We start from the raw sequence: 18,099 nt of genomic DNA, 5'->3' as shown, positions 1-18,099 counted from the left end.
TCAAAATGATAATTGTTATTACTGCATTCTTCTATGTCTTGCAATATTACCATGGTTAAATATCCAGTTTTTTATCCCAGTAATATCATTATTTGCTGTTCTGTCAAAACCAAAATCTAGTAACGTAATGTTGATTGTACAATTGATGATTCCTTTAAATTAGTAATTATGCATACTAGATTATTTTCGATTATCGATTTCATTTGTTTATTGTCATTATTAGAGTATATTATTATTCAATTAATGAAAAATAATTGTAAGGGTCGTGTAATCCATCCAGTGTAACTGGAAATTAAAAATTGTCTAGTGACAGGAGGGTTTCAAACGTCTAACGTCACCGTAATAATAAATAGTAAGATCACCTGGGAGCAACTACCTGATTGTAGGATGCACACTTCTTCGTGCCTAGAAATTGTTTGCAAAAAAACTTTACATCATTAACTATTATGCAAATGTAACTGCTATCAGTGCTCGTTTTTTAAATTATTTGTTTTAAAGTGACCTATGGAATTACGGATTGATTAATTGTCTTGTCATCTAGAATATACAAAATATAATTTTTATTTATGTTGATATAATTTATTATTAATTTTCCATTGTATCATCAATTAATAAAGTCCTGTGATGTAATGTCCTATATCGTTATCTCGCGGACTAGATTATACTTGGCGGATGAACATTGTTTGAACACGTAGTGTTTTATATAGGTGGTATTGAATAGCAGTGGAGTTATGCGGAACTAAAAAGTTAAACTATTGTTGTTAGCCACTGAGTATTAAGAATCAGAACAATCTATCGTCACTGTATTCGCTGCTCATTTGCATTGACTTGGGCTGGGCTTTCAGTATTATTTCACTGATCACAATTATTCTAGCTTGGTCGCTGAACGTATTGCAAAACAAGCAGTGTCGACGTTTAGATTTTAAAGGGGAACACGGACTAACTACTCCTCAGCAATGAGGTTGTACATCAAACACATAGTGTTCTTCGGCTTCTTAGTGACGTGTTCACGTAAGTTAAACTGATTTTATTCTTGTAGAGTAAGACAAATAAACGGGTCATGCATTGTGAGTGAGTTGCAGGTATTTTAAAGATCATTGGAATTAGCTTTACAAACGGTGTGTGTGCACGGTTAATTTAATTCTTGGGAGGAATGTGACCCCTGTTGCTCTACTGTTATGACTTTCGGCAATGAAGTCAGTTAAAAGATAGTTTTACCGTATTTCCTGGTACTCTACAATTGTATAGGATATAGTGGTATATTACAATAACATTTTTTTGCGTAATACAGAGGATGAGGTTATACGAAATGAAAACCATACTATACATATATGCGGTAGAGGGAATTTGAGAGGGAGATGAGGTAAGGGAGGGGAGAGGGGTTAATGTAGGATGAGTTGGGTATTTAAAAATAGAATCGCCAGTTTCATTATTACTTTTACTTTCTCAATGTATATTTTACTTGGATTTGGAAATTGTATAAATGTAAAAATTATATATTGTTAATGTTAATAATTATTTTATATATGTATAATACATGCATAATAATGTAAACGAAGTAGGCCCATACAATACAGTTTGTAAAACTGAAAGTATATATGCATGCATGTATTGCAACGGTATCTAGGTAGACGTCCTATGTTCATAATTATTTTGTGGATTTGATTGAAATAAAATTATGCCGTATCAAAACCAATAGTAGACTCATTTAGGTCGGAACTCATATAAGGTGCCTTAACTCTCATTGCAGATAGAAGGGTTCGGTTTGATCATTTAGATTAGAGTGATATCTAAGTACGTGATCATACGTCAGAACGAGTGAAACGGAAATTAATTTCGTCTACTGTATTACTGGCCCTACTTCCTACTGCTTTTGATAATAGATAGCCTATATAGCGCCCTCGCTCATGGATGCGTAAAGACTAAAGTTTTTTATAGATTTTTTTTTGCATTGTGGAATATGTTGTTTTATTACCTTATAGTCCTAAATTAAGTGGGATTTTTTCCACTTAATTTAAATTCAGATGTTAAAAAGTGGATAGAACAGCTTGCCATACTTTCGGAGAGAAGTATAACATACGGTGTACTTTAACGTGCGCGCTTACAAATTGATAAAACGCATGGTCACGTGTTCATGCGCGGGTCAACTTTGATTCTCAATGGTCCAGTATTACGCTACGTTTACATTGATGTCGGTACCCTACAGCAATGTAACTTTATACCAGGGCGAATGTCCGCCTTGCACTTAACATTTAACTAAACGTGTATGTACAGTAGCACAAATTAATACTGCAATGATCAACGGAAGCCCATGTAATTATATACAAAGAACTAGCTTTAGTGTAGGTCTCTACTAACAAATGAACCATGGTTCATCTATACGTCACCTTTATTATATAGTGTTGAGCAATGCACAAACGTTACAAGATCCGACGACCAAAACCGGTACCACAGATAGTTATACTACGGTAGTACAAGGAAGCACAGGTATTATATCACATAGAAACAAGCATTGCTTTGCTTAAGGATGCTGTTTGTCTTAAAAACCAACAAATTGGTTGTATTTACAGCTTTTTGATATTATAAAATTCGATCTTACTAAATAATTGAGATGATAATGGAGCTTTGCCATAAGTTGGCAAAACAATCAACAAAATAATTTGTTTGCCTGTTTACGGTTCACAGTTATTAAGGATATAACTTATAATGATCCTTCCGTCATTGTGAAAGATGTGAGCTTGTTATCTTTAGATAGGCATAGAATAAAAGAGTTTATGATACACTCAACAATGATAATAGTTTGGTTTTAAAATGTTTGTTGTATAGCAACACCACCTGCAACGACATCGGCTCAGTCTACTCAAAGTAACGTCACTACTCGAAATGACGTCACTACTCAAAGTGACGCCACCACTCAAGGTGACGTCACCACTAAAAGTGGAGTCGTTACTACTGAAAGTAGGTCTACTACAAAACAAACAGAAATAACAACAAAACAAGGAGGTAATATTCTCATCCATGCTTCTAGGACGCTTGCTTTTTCATCCAATCATTTCATGATCCTTGCTTTTTTAGTAAAACTCAGTTAAAAGCATACCGTACCGCTACATGCTTAACACATTGTATACAAATCCGGTACGCATACACATTGGTTTTTATTTGGTAATCCAGCCAGTACTATTGTGAAGTTAAACTTGCTTTGCTCTGCAAACAACGAGTCGCAGGTTCGAACATGAATATACTGTATAATAATATAACTAAGTATAATCCAATTTGCTAATGTTTTACACCAAATTTTTGCATTATTTATTACCTATTCGTAATTGTGTTTAAAAAAAGGATATTAATAACCCAAAAGAAGGTATACTTATACTAAATTAATTTATAACACACTAATTTTTTACCCTCCATGCCAACTTCCGACAAATTTCTTGCCTTTTTAACTTTGTATGTGTTTTTTACCAGATTTTTTCCCTTTAATGCTGTTTTGATTCTTGCACTTTTTAATGTTTTTTTTTACAATTTTTTTAATGCAATTTTGCCACAGATGTAAATTGGTCAATATTTTTTTAATAAAGAGAATATATATATTTATCATACTAATGTATTGAAGATAATAATGTACATTAATATACTAACTCCAACGATGAAGAAAGATAATCAATGAATGTATCACTTTATTTTCATCTTTACATCAATTATACATAGCATCACATACGTATTGAAGTTTAGAGGATGTCACTTTACTTGATATATTTATGGAAAATATTTTGTCCATGGTATATTATTCATAAATCTGTTTGTTAAAGCTTCGCTTTTCATTTTTTCCACAGTTTTATCTACTGTAGGCCTACAGTATTATATATTGTTGTCAAAATGCAAAACTCTAGAGTTTAGGCATCACACCAGTGTTTTGTCTGTACGTGTGTGGGCAAACGCTGCATGAGTTTAGGCCCCATACCTGTGTTTTGTCTGTATGGGTGTGTGGGCAAACGCTGCATGACTTTAGGCCCCATATCTGTGTTTTGTCTGTACGTGTGTGTTGGCAAACTCCGGAGTTTTGCTGGGCGATGATAATATAATATATGTATAATATAAGATGATAATGTATAAAAAGCATTCATATTTCATGCTTAAATGTATGTGTATTGCTAATAATAATGTATGTATATGCAAAGAGAATATGTTTCGTAGCGTTGTCCATTCTTTCATTGTGTTGCTAAGTTCATAATGGCTAATTTTCTTTTGGGTACTGCCTGTTTAACGAAACATTCTCTTTTAATATTGGTGTTTACCGTCTTTCTTTCCGCTAACCTTAAAATGTGCCCTATATACTTATGGATGTATGTCAGTTCATATTCATATGCTTATAAAAATAATGTAATACACTACTGGAATGGAAATAATATCTATCTTTCGTTTTGGTGAAAATGGAAATAAAAAATCATGCGTTTATAACAATGTATTATCTATCATAGAGTCTGGAGAATAAAAAGCCGATGCGTTAGGCTAAATATAGCTTTGCGTATTGAATACTTATATAATCTTATTTATCTGTTGATTTCTTATATTATTGATTTAATCATCTTAATTTTTGTACAAGGGAACGTCTGCACATCGTGTATATAAACACAATGCGTAATGGAGTGTTTAGTTTAATCAAGAAAGAGTGAATTTCACTCTTGATGACTTTAGTAACTTTCATCACAATACTAATAATATATTTGATATAATTATCATATTTTAATACATTTTTGTTTTAGATGGCGAAGATGACCATGGATATGATTCGGAGGAGGAAGAGTATATTGCGGAGTACGAAGGTTACGATGGCTGGTACAACAACTTAGCTCATCCGGATTGGGGCGGCGCAGGTATTTTTTGTAAATGTTTTAAACTCTAGTGACATTATCAAAATAGTTTGACAAAAAAAAGTGTGATATGCCTAAATATGGTAGTGATTTGACGTCATCGTTTCCATATATGGGCACATCACATTTGATGATAAAGATGGCTCTTGTATTTGATCGTGTGAATTAAATGTTTTATGTTTGTTTTTAGAAATGGCTCTGACGAGAAGAGTACCTCCAGCTTATGTTGATGGTGTATACAATCCATCGGGAGCAGATAGGCCAAACCCATTTGACATCAGCGATGCTACCATGAAAGGAGAAACTGGCAGTGGATCATTACTCAAGAGAACAGCTTTCATGACATTCTTTGGTATAGTTAAATTATTTTAATACACAATGATACAGTACTGTCTATATTTGTAGGTATCGAAACAAATTGAAGCTCCACATGTGATACTGTATTACAGAGTTTGCCTATTGATCAACATATAATTCCTTATGTTGAGATACAGTATAGAGATTGGTTCAGAAGTTGGAAGTATTAAAGCTTGGTTTCCACTTGGACCAACACAATTGCGTAAAACATGACAGTTGATCAATCACACACAATTGCATTGTGTTTACGTTCATTCTTTTGGGGAAAAAAATATTTGTATTCCGTTCATCTTTCAGGTCAGCAAGTTGTAGAAGAAATCCTTGATGCTCAAAGAGCCGGATGTCCACCAGAATATTTTAATATTAAAATTCCATCAGGTCATCGTTACAGAAAATACATTCCTCTGGATGAAATGCCATTTCTTAGATCACGTTATGATATGAATACAGGTTTCAATCCAAGCGTACCAAGAGAACAGGTAAATGCCTGTGCTTTATATCAAACGTATTGTTACCCAGAGTGGTCCGTTATAGTAGAATTGGGACTGTACGTTTAGGCCCAGATACCCCAATGTTTTTAGAAATACTAACTAACTAGTGATATTAACTTATACAGTTGAATGAAATCACCCCATGGATAGACGGAGGTTTAGTTTACGGTACCACCAAAGCTTGGGCAGATGCTCTAAGATCGTTCAAAGATGGGAAACTTGCTTCGAATGAGGATCGAGGTGAACCTCAGTTTCCTTCGGAAAACATAATTGGACTTCCCATGGCAAACCCTCCTCCACCAGCAGAATCAGACCAGCATACTCTTCGTGATGTAACGCGTTTCTTCAGTAAGTATTATTGCAAGTGCAATTGCCTTCATTTTAGTGCATTGTCTTGGCCAGTACAAACATTTCTAAAAAAACTATTGACCAATCAAAAGAAAGGAAATAACGCGTAGTTGACGTGCTTCTCTTGGTGGCATGGTGCAGGCATAACCGAATGCATGATTAGTGATATTTTTTTTTAAGTGATTAAAATGATATTAAAATACCAATTTCTATACAAATCAATTTTTCTAATATAGAGCTTGGAAATCCAAGAGGTGACGAGAATCCATATCTACTATCGTTTGGTATTTTGTGGTTTCGTTGGCATAATTATTGGGCGGATAGAATTAAACGTGAAGACACAACGGGTAAAATGAATGATGAAATGATTTTCAATGAAGCAAGAAAGTGGGTAATCGGAACATATCAGGTATGCCAAATATAACCTAATAATAGTTTTATATTCACCTCGCCCAAATAATGTTTGCGCAAACATTATATAGAATATTGTGCATGCTTAGGATGATGCAGTTCAATGTAACATACAACTAATAGCCATTTTCTTGGCTTGACTACTTTTTTGTGTTTAATTTTAGATTTTCTAATAAATTTAATGAATTCTTTTGTTCACACATTAATGTATAACTAATAATTTCACAGAAATTGGTATGGTATGAATGGCTTCCAGCATTCCTTAACATGGACGAGGCTGAAATGGAGGAGAACGCATATGATGGTAGGCTAATATACCTATTCATTCACATTTATTGTATTTTCCATAAAAATAATAATAGATACAAGTGTGCATGCTTATGGAATAATTATTACATTACTATTACATAATAAATTACATTTGTATATATTGTATAACATAACAGTTTTCTTCTTCTTTCTTTCATAGGTTATAAGCCTTATATTCACCCACAAGTTAGTCACATTTTCCAGTCCGCTGCAATGAGATTTGGCCATACTCTTGTTGTACCAGGAGTTGCGAGAAGGTAAGAGTTGCCTTTGTAGGTACATGCGTCACAAAGAACCGTAAAAGCGTTTCAACTATTATTCTTCTATTTAACTATGAATGGTAGAGCTTTGACAATGTTGTTTTTAAATGTAAATTAATAATTTAGAATTTGAAATGATCTGTATATAAAGTAATGCATATTGAAAAGTATATACATATCTGGTAAGTGTGAAACACGAATGTTTTTTTTTCCAACAGAGATAAGGATTGTGATTTCTTTAGAACGACAAAGGATTCTAGTTTTACACCGGAGAAGTACAAGCCAATCGGTAGGATTGGCACAAGAACCTGCAACTCCTTTTGGAATCCACAGGTACGTTTAATGTAGCCTATACTGTTCATAAACACATTCCTTGGTACAGCATCACATGTGTGTAATAGGAGCATTATGATCACGTTGTATTTACTCAAATCTTAAAAATAATTTCATAATGCAGAATACACATTTGACGATGTGTTAACTTTTACACCATATCTACGTTGTTTTCAAAATCCGAAAATCACACTCCTACTTTATCAGTTCTATGGTATCCATTATATTACATTGAAAAAGAAAAAAAGATATTATCACAGTAACCCTGTTTTGAAGGAATACAGTGGAACCCCTATTAAGGGGACACCTTTAGGACCAAACGTTCGTTTCACGGATGCCCGTGACAGGTATCACAGCAGATAGGTTCTACTCTATTTCTTATTTATTTTATATTCTTTTTTTTTACAGCTTCCTATAAGAGAAACTGGTATGGAAAGCTACCTCATGGGCATGGCTTCACAGCACTGTGAACGAGAAGATAACATCATTTTAGAAGATTTAAGAGGCAAGTACAATACTGACACACACTAACAGTTCCCTCACACGTGTGCTTAGACAATTTTTATATTAATCCGCGTTCACACATCAAACTTTGTGTGACAAAATTGTGACCATATGGACACGATGATGTCATACGTTTGAATGATTTGATGCTATTTTTATTGATCTTTTAGGTAACGTATTTGGTAGATTGGACTTCTCTCGTCGTGATCTGATGGCAATTAATATCCAGCGTGGCCGTGATCATGGTCTGCCTGATTACAACACTGCTAGAAGAGCGTACGGATTGAAAGCCAGAAAAACATTCGAAGAAATTAATCCTTATTGCAACAATACTCAGGAGGCAGCAATTCCATGTTCGGTAAGATGATTTATTTTTTATTTTGGAATTGTTTCAAAATAACATATCGTCTGAATAGGAAGCAGGCCTAAATTTGCCAACTAAAACGATTGAAAAAAAACGAATGTCTATTTCGTGACACAGTTAATATAGTTTCAACAATTACCCTTATATGTTCTAGATACTTACCGAGAACTTGGCTAATGTCTATAATGGCGATATCAACAAAGTTGATATTTGGCCCGGTGGTCTTCTTGAAACGACTAAAAATGGACCTGGAGAATTGTTCCGTACAGTAATCCTTGATCAATTTCGCAGAATTCGTGATGGTGACAGATTTTGGTTTGAAAATGACGTTGGAGGGTAAGTTATAGCTGTCATTAATTAATAGAATTGTATTAAAATTATATGTTTGTATGCAATTTCCAGCTTGTCGTATTTTCTATTTTGTTTGTGGTGCGTAGAGAGCTGAAATGATTGGTTTCATTTGTCTGTAACCAAAGACTTTCCAAACATTATCTTTGCACAAATGAGCTTCTGCAGAAAAGGTTGTAAAATACTTCTGAATAGTCTGCTTGTTATCCTTACCGTTGGCCACAATTTTATTCACAGTCCATTCACTAAAGAAGAACAAGAAATCATATGGAATATTACAATACACGATGTATTGATACTTGCCACGGATATCAATGAAGGCGACATTCAAAAGGATCCATTCCATTTCTATGAAGGTATTCTGAAGCCTTATTTAAGAATGTAGAAATCTGGACCAGACATAATAGTCAATACAGTCATGAAATTACCCACTTGTAAATTAACTGAAACAAGTAAACGAAATGCAGAAAATCAAGGCATTTGAGTCTAGAATATTGGGAGATTAACCAGCAATAGATTTTACTGTACAAATCGTCGATAAGTAGTGAAGAAAAAAACAAATTTCCAAGAAACTTGTATGATGGCTGCTACGTTTAGCGCCGTCAATATGGGTTTATAACCGGATCACTTTTCTTGTAAATATTAAGTTTCATTTACGATATTTTTTGTAGGTGAAAAATGTTATGATGAAGCCGTAGAAGCATTCAATCTGACGATATCTGAGCATGAATTGGACAATTGTACCGATCCCTACACGTTTGATTATTTCAAAGGAAGTGAAGTGTCGTTTGTACTAACATTTTTAGCAGCCGGTGTATGGGCCATTGGTAAGCATTTTTTTGTTATTTTACTTGCAATGCTTGATTTTTTTTGTGGAAATTTGAATGGCGAAAGAACAAAAATACTAGAGTTAAAGCCTTGATGTTTTGATAAAAATACAGTGATAATCTTCTGTTCATAAATAATAAATACTTCACTTAGATCAATACATATGGAAGGTATTTACTTATGTAAGATTATTAATGTGAATGTGCCCATTGGTATACAACATCACCGTATCCGATGGCCGTTTCTAATACGGAAAAGAAATCTTTAAAAAAATCACTAACCACCATAACAGTTATTGATCAGTGCAGTCATGAATGTCATGCTAGTAATCTGGAGATTGTAAATTCGAGTCGATATTTGTATATTAATGTAACCAGCCATAGTTCAGTCAAATTCTGATCTCGGATTGCTACAGATTTTACGATTACTGTAGTTCTATTAATTGTTACCGTTATATTTTGTAGGGTGTGTTGTACTTCTGTACGTTCTTTCGCGTAACCGAAGAAAAATGATTAACGAATCACGTAAAGCACAGCGTAGAAAGAGTAGAAAATCTGCTAAGGAAACGACAAGACTTTATTCGAGTAAGTATAGTTGACGACCTCAATAAGCAGTGGGTGAATTGAGAACATGTAACTGGGCCCTTGCAGACACTTGTACTGGGATTTTCTGAGAGATTATTCGATTTACGAAACCTCCCATAAAAGTTGAATCGAAGAATCGAATGCGGAAGTACATCCCAATGTTGCCGCATGCGCGCACAATGATAAGTAGTTCCTATACACAGATATGAAAAGCAGCAATTTTAACTGTTTAATTAGTAGGTATATATTTGTAAGGAATTGCATATAAATCATACCTTTTTCTATTCCAGCGAGGGAATGGTGTGGAGACGGACAATCCGAGCGTCCTATTGCCGTACGACTTGGGCCAGGAAAATCTATAACTGTTCTAAATGATCGCGGAAACAAGACCTATCGAACAATTGATCTCGCTATCCATCAAAAGATTACCCTATTGGTGTGTCCAGATCAGCGCCGAAAGATGATGACTATTGTTATAGAAAAGGAGTATGATCTTGTAAGTACCGTACTCTTTATTGAAATTGTGCATTCGTCGAGTATACTAGACACACATCCACAGATCCCTCTGGTTCGAAATGCTCAAACCGTTTAGACAATATACTATGGTATATGATTGGAAGTAACCAAATTAAAGCGACAAAAAGACAATTTCTTCTAGTAATATTTTGTTTTGTATTTATCAGGTTATGAAATTTGATACTGAAGAGGAAAGGAATGCGTTTATAAGCGACATAGAGTCCTTCTTGACTGACCCTGCTATCGGTGTAGGCCGCGAACGTCGTGAAGTTCACCAGGCTGAAATGTTGCGAATGGCCAACACTAAAGTTCAACGGCAAAAGACACTAGAACGCTTCTTTCGAGTTGCTTTTGCACAGGCTTTCAAACTTGATGTTGATCCTGACGACATAACCGAATTCAAATCAGAAATTGCCAAGGACGTTTTGACCTGTGAACTGACCAAACAAGAATTTGCCGAAGCACTCTCAATGAAATCCGATTCGGTTTTCGTCGATCAGATGTTTGATCTAGTGGATAAAGATAACAGTGGCACCGTATCTTTCAGAGAGTTCCTTGATATTATTGTGATATTTGCTCGAGGTAAATATATTGTTCGTTCTTTTTATGCGGACTTATGTGAACTAATGTAGAAATTTAGTACTGTATACATTTGATTTCTACTTTGAAAGAACGAACGTTTTGGTTCTAACACAATCGAGGAATTTTGTGTTACATCCTGTGAAAGCCAAATCCTACATTACATCTTCAATAACATTTTACATCGATGATTATGATTGTGATTATGATTATGATTGTGTAAGCAGTCAAGAAATACTGTATTGTGTATCGTTATCAATAGGCCTACAATTCTTTTCCTTATTAATGTAGTTAAAAATAATTTGTTTTAAAGGAAATCCCGATGACAAGTTAGAGTTGATGTTTAACATGTACGATGTCGACCACTCTGGAATGTTAACGAGAGAAGAGTTCAAGAAAATGTTGAAGTAATGTATAGTTTGTATTGATTATTATTGTTTAACAGAATTACCTAAATGTTTACTCAACATTAGAGGCAATGACGTTCGTGAACATCCTATGTAAAGATACGGTAGTGTAAATGTTGCTAAGCATAGATTATTTCTCACCAGGTCTATGATGGAAGTAGTGAGTGCTGACCTGGAGCCAAGCCAATTGGAACAAGTAGTGCAGACTATGTTCAGCTCCGCGGGATTTGAGAGTAAGAATGAGCTTAGCCTGGAGGATTTCAATCAATTGATGGGTGAACATAAAGAAGAACTCAGTAACGCCTCTTTACAAATTCAGGGTCAAGAAGCGGCACCCGTTCAACAAGAGACCAAAACCCATGCCCCTCGTGGAACTGTTATTCACCGTGGCAACGCACCATCTCGAGCTAAGAAAACGATCATCAGAGCCTATGCGTAAGTAATAACATAGTAGACATACCACATACGATTTTAATGCGTCTCTTTTCTCAAAATATTTCTAAATCCACATCATAATACGTTCGCCGCTATTGTGCCTTCAGATATTAATACAAAACACAATGGATTTTACTCACAATTTGTTATATCAACTACACTTTATCGACTTATCTAATTACAGTAATAAAGGACAAGGAGAGGGTAGCGGCAATAAGGGAGGTGGCGTTAAGGGAGGAATCCAACGTCGACAGACTCGCTCAGTACAGATTGAGACTGTACAAGCAGCCTACCCTAAGACCGATTCTGAAAAGGTATTTGGACAATTGAAGCGCTTCATTGAAAACGAAAGACTGAAGATCTTCTGGTTGGTTCTATACACATTGGTCCTAGCTGCAGTCTTTGCCGAACGAGCCTACTGTAAGTATAATTAACATTATTTTGATAGCAGTTGTAGGCCTATGTATAAAACAGTACTATACTATATTGTGTGAGTCAATGGTTTTATTATAAATGTTGCAATTTCCCTCATAGATTATTCGATTGAACGTGAATTTGCTGGATTGCGTCGTATTGCTGGTTATGGTGTCACTGTGACTCGTGGAGCTGCAAGTGCAATGATGTTTACCTTTTCGTCCCTACTTGTCACCATGTGCCGTAACTTGATTACAAGGCTCAGAGAGACGTTTTTGCACCGATTCATTCCGTTCGATTCAGCGTTGGCAATGCACAAGATAATTGCGCTTTACGCACTGTTCTTTTCCGGTAAGTTGCTTCGGTCTCGGATCTTAGTTCCACCTGGACGCAACGCCAATACTTAAGCGCAAAACAAGGAATTTGACCAATCACAAGGTATTTGAATTGTCTATTGTGATTGGCCAACTCAATTGTGTTGCGCGCACGCCCTTGAGTTGCGTTTAAGTGGGTACCAAGCTGGATTATACATCCACCAATTTTAATACATTTTCTTCTTTCTGTTATAAAACTTCAATCAATTGCAAAAATAAAATAAATATCTTTAGTATTGTAGGTCTAATCAATGTAGGCCACTGTTCCACGGTGTAATACTTATGTTTTTATTAGACTGCATGTAGTCTAGTACCGCGTCGTAAAGTAGCCAAGCCATTAAGTTGTCTGAGATTTATACAAAATCACGTTTGATTATTAATATTTTATTGTTTATATTTTTTAGTGATGCACACAATTGGTCATGGAATCAATTTCTATCACATCGCCAGTCAACCTCCAAACGATCTTACCTGCCTGTTTAGAGATTTCTTCCACAGGTCGCATGTACTTCCAAAGTTTCACTACTGGTGCTGGCAGACTATTACTGGTAGGTTTTACCGCCTAATTACAATTTGTCAAGATAGTCTACCGTGTATGCGCACTGTACGCAATACAACCGGGTAGTTATACAAATAAGAGCAATATAGATTTGAACGATACATTGTTTGCGTTTTGTTCCGATTTAAAGAAAATGCAGAAAGTGAAATTTAATTTTTTATTTCCAGGTTTTACTGGCGTTCTGTTGGTACTCCTGGCTTGTGTCATGTACGTGTTTGCAACCCAATATGCTCGTCGAAATGTCTTCAACCTGTTTTGGCTGACTCATAATATGTACGTTATATTCTACATATTGATGGTTCTACACGGAAGTGGTCGATTGGTGCAGCCTCCATTCTTCTGGTTCTTCTTCCTTGGTCCCGCCATCTTGTTTACACTTGATAAGTTGGTTAGCATCAGCCGAAAGAAAGCAGAGATTGCCGTCTTCAAAGCAGAACTGTTACCGTCTGGTACGTATCATTCAGAACAAAGGCTCGTTATATCTAGTCTTGGTAGGCCTACAGGTATCCTTGCATACAGATAGGTACAAACAGTTTTGTTGGATGTATAAAATCGTCCAGTTCCTAATACAGGTGTAGCGGTACACGAAACAATTTTTACTTCTGTTTCATAACAATTTCTTCATTATTCGTAGATGTTACAGCGTTGACGTTCAAACGACCAACTTCTTTCGAGTACAAATCAGGACAGTGGGTACGTGTTGCATGCAAGACTCTAGGCAGTGGTGAATACCATCCATTTACCTTGACGTCTGCTCCACATGAGGACCATCTAAGTCTCCACATCCGAGCTGTTGGACCATGGACAACTAACATCCGACATACCTATGATCCAAATACTGTCCGTGAACATCCATACCCCAAGGTATGTCTAAAATGTTGTCAAACCTAGATATAAATTGAATTACGTAACAATGACACATTATGTCTTAGTTATATGAATTAAACATACATAACAGGTTATAAATCGTAGGCCTAATTGTTTGATCTACAAAAATAATCAAATGTTTTGTTTTTATCTATAGTTGTACATTGACGGACCATATGGTGAGGGCCATCAAGATTGGTATCAGTTTGAGGTTGCTGTACTTGTAGGAGGTGGAATTGGTGTCACTCCATTTGCATCAATCTTGAAAGATATTGTGAACAAAGCTAGCAGTAACACCAGATTCCCTTGTAAAAAGGTAAGAACCAAAGATTATAAAGGATAGTTGGAAAGCTACCAATACACGCGCTGTATCACGTCTATAGACGTTAAACATCGTGCAGTATCAAGTCTTCTCATTTTATCATATGCAGTATAGCGAGAGATTAGGTTAAGTTAATATCAGGAGTTAGATGCTATGACATGAGCCTCTGTCAGCGAGAATACACATTGTAGTTCTGCTCAAATATAGATATGTGCAGTGGCCTAGTTTTTGTTCTCACTTATTTCCTTTCTTCATAGGTTTACTTTATCTGGGTAACTCGAACCCAAAAGCATTATGAGTGGCTGTGTGACATCATCAGAGAGGTCGAGGAGAAGGACACAACTGATTTGGTTAGCACCCATATCTTTATTACACAGTTCTACCAGAAATTCGATCTACGAACAACTATGCTGGTAAGTATTTTAAACACTTAAAAATCTTAAATTAGATTTATAAACATGACTTTTAAAATTGTAATTGTTTTGTAAAAGCTCTTTTATACTGAATATATTGTTTTAACATTCATTGTTGTCGTCATCCTATGTCAATTTTCTTTTTTTGTTTACAGTACATCTGCGAGAGACATTTCCAGAAGATCGCCAATCGATCTCTATTCACTGGACTTCAATCTACTACTCATTTCGGTCGTCCAGATCTACCTTCCTTCTTTAATTCATTGCAAGACGAGCATCCAGATGTAAGTACTAGTCATATACTTTCACACTACTCGTAAATGTGCATTATCCATGATCCTTTGTTCTACTAGCACTTTGCTCTAGTCGCAACTCTTTGCTCTTTCTCGCAACTCTTTGCTCTTTCTCGCAACTCTTTTCCGTTTTCTGGCAACTCTTTTCCGTTTTCTGGCAACTCTCTGCCCTTTCTCGCAACTCTTTGCTCTTTCTCGCAACTCTTTGCTCTTTCTCGCAACTCTTTGCTCTTTCTCGCAACTCTTTGCTCTTTCTCGCAACTCTTTGCTCTTTCTCGCAACTCTTTGCTCTTTCTCGCAACGCTTTGCTCTTTCTCGCAACGCTTTGCTCTTTCTCGCAACTCTATGCTCTTTCTCGCAACGCTTTGCTCTTTCTCGCAACGCTTTGCTCTTTCTCGCAACGCTTTGCTCTTTCTCGCAACTCTTTGCTCTTTCTCGCAACGCTTTGCTCTTCTCGCAACGCTTTGCTCTTTCTCGCAACTCTTTGCTCTTCTCGCAACTCTTTGCTCTTCTCGCAACTCTTTGCTCTTCTCGCAACGCTTTGCTCTTTCTCACAATTAGCATGTCTGTTCTTTTTCATTTTATCTGCTCCTGAAAACAATTCGAATTAACTGAAAACTTGGAAATGTGAAAAAAATATTAACTTTTTGACTATATTCTTTTACAGGTGAGCAAGATCGGCGTGTTTAGCTGTGGACCACCAGGAATGACCAATGGTGTTGAAAGCGCATGCGTAGAAATGAACAAATTTGACGGCGCAGCATTTATTCACCATTTCGAAAACTTTTAACTTTCAATTATAATGTTGTATATTCATTGAATATACATTACCATAAATAAATTGTATCGTGTTTTGGGTGAAAGTTGAAGTTAAGCGACTTTTCCAAATGATCAATGTTTGGATATTGTATCTAAATGTGAATTTAAAATGTTAATTCTAGATACAAGTTTTGGGTTCTTTAAGTGTACAAAGACGATAAACATTCCTTTTATATTGTCTTTATTTATATAGATTGCTTTCATTGAACGTTTGTATGTGTTGACAATTTAAAATATCTTTATTTCTAAAAAATGTTTTGACTGTTATAATTTAGAATAATGACTGAAAACTACAATGTCTCTTCAAACATAAATGTACTTTGTAATTAATTAAGAGACGTATCACACCATTGCATTTAAAAAAAACATTTTGGAGATCTAAAATAACGAATTTTATAATAAATAGGAACTTAATAGAAAACATTTATAAATAAATTTATATATTTTTGTAGTTTTTGTTAAGAAAAATGTAATGTAAATATACCATTTCTAACATGTAGCTATTCATTGGCGTGTAGTTAAGAATAACAATGCACGATTGAATCTTTAAGACTGTATATATATAGAAATTTCTATATTGGTTAAATGTGATTGGTCGGCAGAGGTTATACTTAGCAAGAGAAAATAAATATCTGGAAACATGACGTAATAACAGACATCGTAATAGTGTAATGATGGATATAGCATATTATGTATAGGCTACTTGTTCCAAACTTGTTCAATATATATTATTGTGTAAACTTTGGTTTTAAGGAATTGTAAATAATTACAAATGTATTAATTTAATCATTCTAATACATTATTGCATTTTACTAAGCCTATTACTAGTAAGACTTCTCCAGTACAATAAGTAAACTACAGATTCACCTTGCATAACAATTCAACTTATATATTTCCTTGCCATATTATGTTTGATTTCCATAAGACACACAATCATATTTACACTTATATAGGCTCCGCCGGTTAGAAATGACAGTGCCCAACAACTTATAGTCCAAATTCGTCAAACCATGTGCGCGCACTAGGTATGCGCATGTCTCTAAATCTAATCGACGTCATTAAATGACTTTCGATTGATATTATAGACCACCCATTTTACATTGTAATTTGAGTTTTGTTAGAAATGTTGAATACTTCAACAAATAGCTTTTCTATTTTTATATAGAGGTACACAGGATATCACCTGGATTTCAATAAAGATTTGTCAGAAGTTTAAACGTACTGCTATTGTAATGTGCATTGTTTCCGATTTTTACTATCACCTGTTCTTTATTCAATGTTATGTCGCACCTTTGTTTGCAAAATTTGTCGCTTTTAATGGAGCCATAGGCATTTTGCCACCTGCAGCCTGTTGCTAGTACATCAAAAATGCACAAATTACCCATGGTGGGGCCTGTGGCAAAATGACACCCCTGACTGGAAATGGTACTCTCGCACGTAAAAAATATGGTGAATGGCATAGGGAAAAACTGTAGATGTAAAATGTAAACTAATCAGTGTTGTAGATTCCACAAAACTGAGAACATTTCGCATATAGATCGGTGTATAATTGATAAAAAGTTTCAGTATCGGAAACAATTTCGCGATCAAACATTGGGTCGCGACCCATAGGTTGCGGAACGGTCTAAGTCTACAATAACTTTGGAAAACTTGTGTTACCAAACTGTTACTTGCTCGAGTTTGAAAACTAAAGTTTGCTGGTATAGAAATTTAAATCACCGTGTATTATTTTATTTATTTTCAATCTTTCTTCATAACAAAAAAAACCATAAGTATAACAGGGGAGTAGCGGAAAAGAAAAAGTGATAGAACTGTCATCTTCTGATGTGCTTGACCAGCCCGTGTCAACTAGGACGATACAATAAAACCGAGATTATAACAAAAAAATATAGAAAAATATGCTATAATTTTAGTAATTATTAGTTTAATTAGGTGTTCAGAAGGTGAATACATCTGTGCAGTAGAGCATACTGTATTGTTCTTTGTTACACCTTTATGCAAATTAACTATATATAAACATTGCACAGGTTGTTGTGCGAGTCAGTCGACAATTGAGGTTCGTGCTGGGTGTAGCCAATACAACAAATAAATGG

General features: G+C 35.2%; 1 protein-coding gene across 2 annotated transcripts; it reads left to right on the top strand.

The window, feature by feature from the left end:
• The first annotated feature begins 806 nt into the window (after window positions 1-806).
• On the top strand, window positions 807-17,223 carry LOC140052311 (dual oxidase 2-like). Of its 2 annotated transcripts, XM_072097810.1 has the most exons (30): window positions 807-1,011; window positions 2,401-2,487; window positions 2,827-3,003; window positions 4,764-4,874; window positions 5,062-5,223; window positions 5,526-5,707; window positions 5,845-6,067; window positions 6,304-6,476; window positions 6,707-6,782; window positions 6,948-7,044; window positions 7,266-7,380; window positions 7,789-7,885; window positions 8,055-8,242; window positions 8,403-8,584; window positions 8,834-8,952; window positions 9,268-9,423; window positions 9,889-10,008; window positions 10,299-10,504; window positions 10,692-11,106; window positions 11,417-11,510; window positions 11,655-11,945; window positions 12,130-12,365; window positions 12,480-12,710; window positions 13,138-13,281; window positions 13,460-13,741; window positions 13,927-14,156; window positions 14,317-14,475; window positions 14,739-14,894; window positions 15,050-15,178; window positions 15,855-17,223. In XM_072097810.1, exons 1-30 carry the CDS (start codon window positions 957-959, stop codon window positions 15,975-15,977), a joined length of 5,016 nt encoding a protein of 1,671 aa, XP_071953911.1. In that variant the 5' UTR covers window positions 807-956; the 3' UTR covers window positions 15,978-17,223. The 2 variants fall into 2 exon arrangements, with proteins under 2 accessions (XP_071953911.1, XP_071953912.1); XM_072097811.1 differs by lacking the exons at window positions 2,401-2,487; window positions 2,827-3,003 and having other exon boundaries at window positions 809-1,011.
• Window positions 17,224-18,099: the final 876 nt, after the last annotated feature.

This window comes from Antedon mediterranea, chromosome 6 (assembly GCF_964355755.1).
Source record: "Antedon mediterranea chromosome 6, ecAntMedi1.1, whole genome shotgun sequence".
NCBI lineage: Eukaryota > Metazoa > Echinodermata > Crinoidea > Comatulida > Antedonidae > Antedon > Antedon mediterranea.
The sequence above is the reverse complement of the archived record's forward strand: the minus strand, read 5'-3'. Positions and strand labels throughout refer to the sequence as shown.

Bases quoted from the DNA above. Each gene is read 5' to 3' on its own strand.
- LOC140052311 (XM_072097810.1), top strand. From the start codon at position 957: ATGAGGTTGTACATCAAACACATAGTGTTCTTCGGCTTCTTAGTGACG. The intron at 8,585-8,833 runs GTAAGTTATAGC...TTTTATTCACAG, and splicing joins TTTGAAAATGACGTTGGAGG to TCCATTCACTAAAGAAGAAC. The intron at 10,505-10,691 runs GTAAGTACCGTA...TGTATTTATCAG, and splicing joins TAGAAAAGGAGTATGATCTT to GTTATGAAATTTGATACTGA.